The 11,828-nt window shown below is 37.3% G+C and overlaps 1 protein-coding gene across 1 annotated transcript in view; it reads left to right on the forward strand.

The window, feature by feature from the left end:
• The window catches only part of LOC107552158 (acid-sensing ion channel 1-like), a 26,374-nt gene that overhangs the window by 11,352 nt on the left and 3,194 nt on the right, over positions 1 to 11,828 (forward strand). Inside the window, exons 4-8 of the mRNA XM_016233987.1 lie at positions 8,509 to 8,656; positions 8,727 to 8,854; positions 8,951 to 9,101; positions 11,276 to 11,280; positions 11,399 to 11,627. Coding sequence (XP_016089473.1) covers positions 8,509 to 8,656; positions 8,727 to 8,854; positions 8,951 to 9,101; positions 11,276 to 11,280; positions 11,399 to 11,627 — 661 coding nt within the window. The remainder of the gene's footprint in view (positions 1 to 8,508; positions 8,657 to 8,726; positions 8,855 to 8,950; positions 9,102 to 11,275; positions 11,281 to 11,398; positions 11,628 to 11,828) is intronic.

The raw sequence follows: 11,828 nt of genomic DNA on the forward strand, positions 1-11,828 counted from the left end.
TTTACAAATATTTACAAAGAAAGTAAACAAGTAACAATGAATTAATAAAAGAAATTCTGACTTTTTTCCTCTGAATTCTCAGATTTGGGGAAAAAAGTTTGAATTGTGAGATAAAAAACTCAGAATTGCGAAAAAAAAGTCTGAAGTGTGAGATATAAGCTAAGAATTGTGAGAAAAAAGTCAGAATTATGAGATATAAATTCTGAATTGTGAGGGGGAAAGTCTGAATTGTGAGATATAAACTAAGAATTGGTAGAAATGCGTCTGAATTGTGAGGTATAAACTAAGAATTTTGGGGGGAAAAGGTCTGAATTGCGAGATATAAACTCAGAAGAGCGAGGAATAAGTCTAAGGGTGCTTTCACACTTGGTTCGATTGCTTGGTCCGAACCCGAGTTCGATTGCTCCCCCCTCCCCCTGCCCCCACTGGACTGTGTTCACATTATATTATTTGGGTCCAAACCGCGGTTCGTTTGCGTCATCAAGCCAGCAGCTGTTTACCCCATTGATGACGCAGGAGAAGATGGCAAAATGCGTAGCATTGCTCTCTTCAATTTTATATTTATGCTTTTGAACCGTTGGTTTTGTTTCCAAAGCTTCAGTACATAACGGCACTTACGTCTGCCTTATGCAAATGCTCTAAAGAACTCTGAAGGCGAATAGAAATGAGATATACAGCTCTCTGCTTGCAGCGCGTCAGTCACGCTCATCAGGAATGTGAGTGAAACACACACAAACACACATTTTTATCAAATAATACGTCATTAATAGCGGTTCACTTCCGTGATTTGGTACGATTGCGTTCACATCAGCAGCGAACCGTACCGGAGTTCACTTGAACCGTACCCCAGACCACCCTTTTAAGCGGACTCGGGTACGGTTCGTGGGTGCGCACCCGAGTTCGGAAGACAGCGTTCACATCATCCAAACGTACCGAACTCTGACGTCAATCGAACACGGGTGCGGACCAAAAGTGCTAGTGTGAAAGCACCCTAAATTTGCGAGATATAAACTCAGAATTTGAAAGAAATTGTCTGCGTTACGAGATGTAAACTCAGAATTGTATGAAAATTGTCTGCGTTACGAGATGTAAACTCAGAATTGTATGAAAATTGTCTGCGTTACGAGATGTAAACTCAGAATTGTATGAAAATTGTCTGCGTTACGAGATGTAAACTCAGAATTGTGAGAAAATTGTCTGCGTTACGAGATGTAAACTCAGAATTGTGAGATATAAACTCAGAATTGCGAGGAATACGTCTAAATTGCAAAATATAAACTCAGAATTGTGAGGAAAAAAGTCAGAATTGCAAAATATAAACTCAGAATTGTGAGGAAAAAAAGTCAGAATTGTGAGATATAAACTCAGAACTGCGAGGAATAAGTCTAAATTGTGAGATATAAACTCAGAATTGTGAGAAAATTGTCTGCGTTACGAGATGTAAATTCAGAATCAGGAAAAAAGTCAGAATTGTGAGATATAAACTCAGAATTGTGAGGAATATTGTGTTTGAATTGACCCTTCACAAAGATAACGCAGTTAATGTTCGAAAAGCCATGCCGTTCTCACGTCAGACATCGTGTTCTCACACAGAGAAAATACATTGCGGAGCAAAGAGGAAACTGACAACGCGCTGACGGACAAGACAGAGCAGGTTATTTTGGTGTAAAATAAAAAAAAAAAAAAAATTTTTGTCATTTTTTTAAAGAAATTCAAACAATAAATACCATTTATGGCTCCTTATTTGTCGTTGAAGGATCATGTGACACTGAAGACTGGAGGAATGATGCTGAAAATTCAACTTTGAATCACAGGAATAAATTGCCTTTTAAAACATATTCAAATATAAAACAGTTATTTTAAATTGTTGTAATATTTCACAATTTTACTTTATTTTGGGTCAAATAAATGCAATAAGAGTAAGCATAAGAGAAACTATAAAATACTAGCTGACAGGTAATAAAATATAGAGCTGCGTGAGAAAAAGAACAGATCACAGTCACACACGTCCCCTTTTCTGCACGGAGATTTCTTTAATATCCAAAGTCAATGTTTCAGATCTTCAGCCACAGATGAATAAATGATTGTGCCATGAATAATCTCACATGGTAATGAGACAGTGATTAAAGTGCCTTTGCATGCCGTCTGTGCTCCCACCCCACGTAAATGATGTTTACAGCTAATCATGACAGCTAATTGGACTCCAGAGTGTTGCCGAAGGAGAGACCGGATGACGGTGGTGGTGGGGGTGTTTGCATAAAGAATGAAGACCAATGAGAAATGCACAGGCTATCAAACACTAGGTGACTAATATATGCATCTTTAACACAATTACCCATTAAATGCTTTTAAGACGTACATTAAAAAGCTGGTAGTGACAAAATAAGGAACTGACATTTGTTTCTAAAGTTTTTACTTGGCATTTTTATGCTGATGCAATAATTCATGCAAAGAACAGTTTGCAGACATTCAGAAATGAGTGCTGCTTGCTTGTGCAATGCCAGTCATTGCCACGATAATAAGATATTGTTATCCAGTTGCTAGGGTGTTCTAAGTGTTGCTATGCAAATGTTAGGGTGCTCTGGTGGTTGAAGGTTGTTTTTATTTATGTGACATATCAAGGAGAGGTGTGCTATTACTTTTCTAAGCAACCAGACTGTTTCGCCCAAGTATTGTTGGTGAAAAATGGCAATGCTTTACAATAGGTCCCATTATTTAAAGGAATAGTAAATCCAAAAATGAATATTTGCTGGGAATTTACTCGCCCTCAGGTCATCCAAGATGTAAATGAGTTTGCAGAAATGTAGCATTACGCCACTTGCTCACCAATGGATCATCTGCGGTGAATGGGTGCCGTGAGAATGAGAGTCCAAACAGCTGATAAAAACATCACAATAATCCACAAGTAATCCACACCACTCCAATCCATCAGTTAACAACTTGTGAAGCGAAAAGCTGCATGTTTGTAAGAAACAAATCCATCTTTAGGACATTAAATGTAAACCATTGTTTCTGACCAAAATAGGAGTCCTTTATCCATAAGGAAAATTCCACCCCGTTGTCCTCTCACATCAAAATCCACCAACATATTTGTTTAGAATGGTTTTGGACTGTTTTTGCTTGTAAACTGTGTTTGATCCGTGCACATTTCTCTCCTGATTCAGATAAGACGACTTTACAGTGGAGAAAGCGAAAAGACTCTGATTTTAGCCAGAAGCAACAGTTTGAAATTAAAAACACCTAAATGATGGATTTGTTTCTTACAGTAGCTTTTCACTTCACACGATGTTAACTGATGGACTGGAGTGATGTGGATTATTGTGATGTTTTTATCAGCTGTTTGGACTCTCATTCTGACGGCACCCATTCACCGCAGAGGATCCATTGGTGAGCAAGTGATGTAATGCTACATTTCTCCAAATCTGTTCCCATGAAGAAACAAACTTCACCTACATTTCATTTGACTTGAGCCAGTAAAAAAACACCTAGCAACATCTCAGCACACTATCAGCTGCATAGCAATGTAATGGTAACAACTTTTTAACAGTCAATCATCCAGAAGTTTTGTGGATAAATATCCCCCAAAGTTTTTATTCTTTAGTCTTGTTTTCAGTTTATCAGCCAGTGGACATGATCATCCAGATCAGTCTGTTTCTCTCCATGCCAGTGTCCTCCATCTATCTTTCTCTCTGCTGTTTTACTGGTGTAATTATTTCTCCTCAGCTCCTGCGGCGCACAGGTCTCTCATGCACCGGGGATTTAAATCAGGCGGTTATGTCGGGCAGACCTGGCCTCATGAGGACCTGCATAGCCATGATTCAAGCAGTCAGACAGATTGAAAGGGGGAAAAAATGCTACAGGGTTTGTGCCTTTAGACAACAAATCTGATCCCGTCCTGATGAACAAAACTGCCTAAGGTGGTTTGTGCTAGTTTCACAAACTGGCCTAGCTGAGAAGTGCCCCAAACCTTCTGAAAACCAGGAAAACAGTGCTGCTTTTCAGTTTGGCAAGGCTGGATGATCTTTTTTATTTTTTTAGTAGAACTAGCTAAGCTGGTTAGCTGTCACAGTGAGATGCCGGTATACATTTGTGCATTAAGGTTCTTGAGTGATACAGAGTTAAAGTGCAGAATGTTTCTTTTTTTCTATGTGAACATGCGTTAAATGGATGTGTTATGATGCATCTCGCTGTCTTGTGCCATGAATGCGGTATTTTTAGGATGTTGTGTCTGTATGTAGAGTTAAAAACACATTTCAAGACCGCTCCAGAGAATTTGTTTTGCTCAGAGATGTTGTATTGTCTGAGATGGTTCCTCTCTTTCTTAGTAAAATAAAAAATAGATACAAATAAGACCGTTTTTGACATACTGTAGGAGCATACAGCTCTAAAATCATTGTGGGTAGATGCTCAAATTTCGTCTTCAAAGAAATTGAGAAATATTTGAGATCATAATAAGATCTCTTAAGATTGTTTGCTTAAATTAGTATTTTGGCAAATCTGGGTACAGTTTGAGACATTTTTGAGATTTGGGTCTTTTTGTTAGGAGAAAAATCGTAGAAACCCGATACTTATAAAAATCTGATTTCTTTAATGCTTTTGAAAGTCTCTTTTGCTCACTAAGGCTGCATTTATTTGTTTAAATGTTACAGTAAAAACAGTAGTATTCTGAAATAAAATAACTGCTTTGTATTTGAACATAAGTGAAAAAAATGAATTTTCAGCGGTCTTCAAAGTCACATGATCCTTCAGAATCATTCAGATATGCCAATTTGCTGCTCAAGAAACATACGTATATTATTATCACTGCTGAAAACATTGTGGAAATAATGATACATTTATTTTTGGGATTCTTAAATTTAATAGAAAGTTCAAAAGAACATTGTTTATTTGAAATAGAACAATTTTGTAACGTCATAAAAGTCTTTAGTGTCCCTTTTGATCAATTTAAAGTGCCCCTATTATGGGTAATGAAAAATTCATATTTTGGTTTTGGTATTCGCTCAACGATTCATTTTTCCAAACCCCTCCTTTGCGTGACGCTAATCTGCGGTGATTGTTCCGATTGGTCTCATTTTCATTTTCATGCCTCTAATGCCTGATAAAGCAGTGTTTGTAAGCGCAGTGCTGCTTTGTGTACAGTGTTACCGGGGAAACCGCTATTTTACAGCTCCAAAAGCGGCACCTAGTGGCAAAGAATGAATCTGTATCTTCATTCAGACCAACACGAAAAGACCGACAAGTGGGCGGCAATATGCTAATGTTTCACTTTGACGTCAACATGAAACGGCTTGGGATTCGTTTTAAAAACGACTCGTTTCAATGATTCAGTCGGCTCTTTCTTTTGAGAGACAATAACTTTATACACGGTGCACTTACAGATTTAAAACTTTGCAGGATGTTTTCATTCACTTAGAGCTGTGTTACACACTGCATGAATGGGATGTGGAGTTGTGGGAATGCAGTTACACACTGCATGGGGGAAGTCGTGGCCTAATGGTTAGAGAGTCGGACTCGTAACCCAAAGGTTGCAGGTTTGAGTCTCGTACCGGCAGGGATTATAGGTGGGGGGAGTGAATGTACAGCGCTCTCTTCCACCTTCAATACCACGACTGAGGTGCCCTTGAGCAAGGCACCGAACCCCCACCTGCTCCCCGGGCACTGCAGCAAAAAAATGGCTGCCCACTGCTCCGGGTGTGTGTTCACTGTGTGTGTGTGTGTGTTCACTGCTGTGTGTGTGCACTTTAGATGGGATAAATGCAGAGCACTAATTCCAAGTATGGGTCACCATACTTGGCCTCACGTCATGAAAGGTAATTTTCAAAATCCATAATAGTCTTTAATATAATCCTTGTTAAAAAATCTAATCTTACTGACCCCAAAGTTTTGAACAGTCTTTTGTTGTTATCTCCTTCGATTTCTCTTTGTTGAGAGAGCTGCTTTTTCTCAGTGTTAGTCAATGCAAAATGCATAACTTAAAGGGATAGTTCACCCAAAAATGAAAATGTGATGTTTATCTGCTTACCCCCAGGGCATCCAAGATGTAGGTGACTTTGTTTCTTCAGTAGAACACAAACGAAGATTTTGAACTCAAACCGTTGCAGTCTATCAGTCTTATAATGGAAGTGAATGGGAATCACGGCTTTGGGAGTAAAAAAAAACATACACAAACAAAACCAAATTAAACCCTGCGGCTCGTGACGATACATTGATGTGTTAAGACACAAAACGATCGGTCTGTGCAAGAAACCGAATAGTATTTATATCGTTTTTTACCTCTGATTGCAATGTCCGAACTGTCTAAACTCAGCGCGTCCTCCTTAGTGTTGGGTCGTTCTTGAACGATTCGTTCGTTTTGAACGAATCTTTAATGTGACTCGGGAAGAACGAGTCGTCTCGGGGAGTGATTCGTTCAGTCGCGCATGCGCAACATCCTATAGGTTCTGTACTGGAATTAGTCAAGTAGTTTGTTTCGAGTCTTCGGGTTTTTCCGAGTCGTTCGTTCATCACGTGACAGCCCCATAAGCCCAAACCCGAAGACTTGTCAGATAAGAGGTGAGGTGAGCTAATCATAGACTGAAGACCCAGGTAAACAATTAATTAATCTTTTCTGTTTCTTATTGCAGTTTTGTATTGTTTGTAGTGTGATCAACGTTTGCGCAAGTAGTAGACGTGTTAGGGAAGTAACACGTAACATTGTAATTATATTTTGTTAAAATGAACGAAATGACTCGAAAAAAGATTCGTTCAATTTGTTCTTGAGACTCAAAGGTCCGAGTTGGTAAAATGATCCGAACTTCCCATCACTAGTCCTCCTGAGCGTGTTCTCGACAGCAGGCGCGTGAGGCGTCTTCTTCTTGCTTTACGGCGGATCGCAGACTTACGGCGGAGTGCATTACCGCCACCTATCTCTCAAGTGGACCATTGACACTCCTAATTGAGATTGTAGATAGAGTGTCAATGGTCTATTTGAGAGATAGGTGGCGATAATGCACTTGTAAGTCTGTGATCCGCCGTAAAGCACGAAAAAGAAGACGCCTCACTCGCCTGCTGTCGAGAATGCACTCAGGAGGACGCGCTGAGTTCACTAATAGATGCTGGTGTGGACAGCAGGGGAGGTCAACACAGATAGAGTCGTACTCAAAGGGAAATGTCTTAACACATTAACGAATCAAAGAGAACACAGCGAGAGGACCGAGTCTGGTGTGTGTTCGTGCAAGCGTTTCTGTGTTTTTCACACTTGGGTCTCTGTTTCCATAGGAACCGGCTCCCTTTAATAACTCTCAGCTGGTCTACAATGAACTTTTTCATTTTTTTTTATTCCTCTCCTGCTCTCTCATTGTTTATGTCTCATGTCAGTTTTCAAGAATAGGGTGTTTAACTAGCAGTGTGCAGAATTGTTACAACTCCTGTAATATCTCTTTATTTCATTCAGATCGTTTCAGTGTAGCTGTACGTCTTTTCTGACAGCAGGGGAAAACCAAAAATGAAAACCATAAAAAGCAACTGTCATGTTAAGATAGTGCTTATTATTTGGCCTGTGAAGCTGGACGATTAAATATTGTGGAAATCTTAATACATTTTTACCGTTTCAGCCAGGTAATATAATGTGTAATATAATATGATCAGAGTCTGGAAGCAAAAGCAGTTGAGAACCAGTCGAAAATCTTGAATAGAAATCATTATTTATTTGTCTCATGATCCCCACATTACAAAAGTTATTATTTAGCATTTTTGTCGAGTTATCTTGACCAAATAAGCTGCGCAATATACAGAATATAAATGTTGCCAAGAACACATTAAATTGATTCAAAGTGACAGTAAAGACATTTGTAATGTTACAAAAGATTTCTATTTCAAATAAATGCTGAAATATGAAGCTGTTTTATTTCAACATTGATAATAATAAGAAATATTTATTGACCAATAAATCATTTCTGAAGGATCATGTGACACTGCATGGAGCAGTGGCTGCTGAAAATTCAGCTTTGCATCACGGAAATAAATTCTATTTTAAGATATATTCAAATAGAAAATAGCTATTTTAAATTCTAATAATATTTCAGAATATTAAAATGACAATTTACTGCATTTCTAGTCAAATAAATGCAGCCTTGGTGAGCAGAAAAGACTTTTCAATCCCAAACATTTGAATGTTGAATATAAAAATACCAAATATATTATAGAAAATTTATATTTATTTATCGTTTTTTTGTTATTGTAGTATATGAACCATCTGATGAGGTAGATTATTTATTAATTTATTTATTTAGACCTAAATAGTGAAAAAGAAACACTCGAATATTCTTCCCAAACTAAGCAGACTTTGGCACGGGCAAGCATCTCTCACATTATCTTCAAATTATGTAAAAATAAAAGGTTTTCTGTGCAAGAAATGGCACTGAAAATGCCGCTATTTCCACTCTTTGGCCCAATAGAAATAAACAACAAAATTAGAGACAAAACATTAATATAAAAGGTATGCATTAGTTTCCTTCTATGTGTTTTCAGGTATTCACACGTTACGGGAAATGTTACAGCTTCAACTCGGGTAACACCGGCGCGCCGCTGGTCAGCGTGAAGGGAGGGATGGGAAACGGCCTGGAGATCATGCTGGACATTCAGCAGGACGAATATTTACCTGTGTGGGGAGAGACAGGTGAGACTGCACGAGGAACAAACAGATCATGCTATATTCTTCCTCTCACTCTCTCTTTTTCCTCTCACAGACGACTCGTCGTTTGAGGCGGGAATCAAAGTTCAGATTCACAGTCAGGACGAGCCTGCATTTATAGATCAGCTGGGCTTCGGAGTCGCACCAGGATTCCAGACGTTCGTTTCTTGCCAAGAGCAGCGAGTGGGTGTCATGTTAATAAGCACTTTAAATTGAGAGTTTTTTTCTGTTGTTGTTGTTTTTGTTTTGTTTTTTACACTACTACTATTTCTATTCTAGCTGGTGTATCTTCCTGCTCCATGGGGCAGCTGCAAGTCAACCCCGCCGAGCTCGGATTACTTCAAAGCGTACAGCATCAGCGCCTGTCGAACAGACTGCGAGACGCGCTACCTGGTGGAAAACTGCAACTGCCGTATGGTGCATATGCCTGGTGAGTCACTGCACCGACTACAGCAGCACTTCACATTCACTCGGCAGTACAACATTTAAAGCATTTTACTCTAATACTGCAGTTACTGTAATGATACAGTTCAGAAGAGTCCATGAAATGGTGAACAGGTTCATTCATTGTTTGTGCTGTGAAATAAAATCTCAAATTGCTTCACATGATGGCTTTATCTACTTATCTACTGGCATAACTTTATCTCTTGTTATTACTAAATTACTAAAAACTAAAACTATTAAAAATACATATTTGGTAATTGAAATAAAGCTGAAATAACATAAATATTAGATGAAAAACTAAAACTTAAATGAAAATTAGAAATGTTTTCTTAGCAGCTAACTGAAATAAGTTGAAGTACAAAAATTACAAAAATAAAACGCTATATACTATATTCCACTATATATAGTGTGTGTGTATATATATATATATATATATATATATAAGCTATATACCACAAGCTATAAATATATAAAAAGTTAATAAAAATGACAAAAGTACATGATAAAATGATGAAAACTTAAACTGAACTTAAAATGCAAATGGGAAATATAAAATTGAAAAGCAAATTCTAAATTTCAACAAATACTGTAATATATAAATAATACACTCTAAAAAATGCTGGGTTGTTTCAACCCAATGTTGGGTCAAATATGGACTAACCCAACTGTTGGGTTAAAAAGCTAATTTAAAAATGTAACCAAAATTTAACCCAACAGTTGGGTTAGTCCATATTTGACCCAACATTGGGTTGAAACAACCCAGCATTTTTTAGAGTATACTAAAACATCAGTGTCTTCTGTTATCAGTGTTGTTGCTGTTGACTAAAACTATTGAAGTGATTTTGATAATTGAAATAATGCTGAAATAAATTAAAAGCTTAATATTATAGTTGGTAACAAAAGGAAATTGAAATAAATAAGGTGAAGTACTAAAATTGCTTCAACTAAAACTGAAATAAAAAAGAATTTACTAAATATTACAAAAACTAATAAAAATTGCGAGGGCACATAAAATGACTAAAATTACATTTAAAATATAAAAATAAAAGCTAATTCAACATATTACTAAATACAATAACAGTATATAAATAAAATAATACTAAAATTACGCTGTCTATGGCCTTCTCATTTTCTTAATGCATTTATATAATGGGACTGAAACCACACATCCTCACCTTTATACAAAGTCTTTAATGATAGCACGCTTATAGTTACAGTAATTGTGCTTAATAATCACATTTATAACATACTAGCAGGTATTTTGATGTGTACTTGTATAAGTACTTCAAGTATCTGTCTCTAAAAAGCAGCGAAGTTCCCAGCTGCTTTGAGGTCAAGTTAATCAAGCCAGTGAAACCAAATTAAACCTGCTCCTGTTAAACCGCCACTGGCACTGAAATGCAATTTAGTTGATTACAAAAAGCTAAATTAACATATATTAGTGTGGGATTTTAACTCGAGGCAATTTATATCTGCAGTAAGGAATCTGGCCATTGAATATTCGTTATGATGCGCAAGAACACGGTAAAAAAATGAAGATAATGGGAGAGCTTATGATTTTACGAAATGTAGCCACACTTATTTATTTGATTGTACATGTGCATTTATGAACTAGTGTTATTTAAGTATTATTTGTATGGTATTATAGTACTTTTATATTTTCAGTTTATTTTTATATTTTCAGTTTTCATTTTAATTTTTAGTTTACATTTTAGTCATTTTGTTATGTGCTTTTGACAGTTTATTAGTTTTTTGGTAACACTTTACAATAAGGTCTGCATTTATTTAGAAAACATAAGGAGTTCACTTACATGTTTCTCCGAAAAACAATGCTACAGACAGTTATGCTACTTTGAAATGTGTGTTCTGTGTCGGAATGTCTGTTTTTGTTTTGGTTTGTGTGGTTCCGCCCACTGCCAATTTAACCAATAGTTTTTCAACACCACGGCTTGCCAGTTGGTGAAAAAAATAACGTATTGCAGCCATGGAACTGGGTCAGAGATCGCAGATTCTACCCGACCTAAAAGCCTTGGCATCCATCTAAAAAGCTCAGAGACATAATAAAACGTGGATAATTCAACTCCTCAACTTTCAGTTTAAGGCTTGTCGCCATCCATTGTCAGTTGTACTGGTTCCTGTTGCATGTTCGTAATCTGGCAGCCCGCGTGAGTGTTGAGTCTGAGAAGAATGGGAGAAACAACGCTCTCCAGTATTCTGAATTTAGACAGCAGTACCCGTTTCAACCGGGTTACATACTGCACCATTAATTGATTAACTGTGTAGATACCAGTGACTACAGTGTGCTGTGCATGTTCAAAAAGACAAAAGTGTTGGATAATGTGTCACTTTAGCATTTTAATGTATAATCTTCCATACTGGACTGTCAAAATCATGCTAAACCGGGTTTTGTGTGCTGTCAGGGAGAATGTTCTAGTGCTGGACGTGTTCTTTGAGGCTCTGAACTATGAAACCATTGAGCAAAGGAAAGCCTATGAGGTGGCTGGTCTGTTGGGTAAGTAAAAACTATATAGCCTACAGTATGTTATACAGTAAATATTATTGTAATTTAAAGGGGTCATATGATGCAATTTCAAGTTTTCCCTTCTCTTTGGAGTGTTACAAGCTGTTCGTGAATAGATAAGATTCCTAAAGTTGTAAAGACTAAAGTCTCAAACCCAAAGAGATATTCTTTATAAAGTTAAGACTGGTCCAC

The sequence above is a fragment of the Sinocyclocheilus grahami genome, unplaced genomic scaffold (genome assembly GCF_001515645.1).
Source record: "Sinocyclocheilus grahami isolate Dianchi unplaced genomic scaffold, SAMN03320097.WGS_v1.1 scaffold442.1, whole genome shotgun sequence".
Taxonomy (NCBI): Eukaryota; Metazoa; Chordata; class Actinopteri; order Cypriniformes; family Cyprinidae; genus Sinocyclocheilus; species Sinocyclocheilus grahami.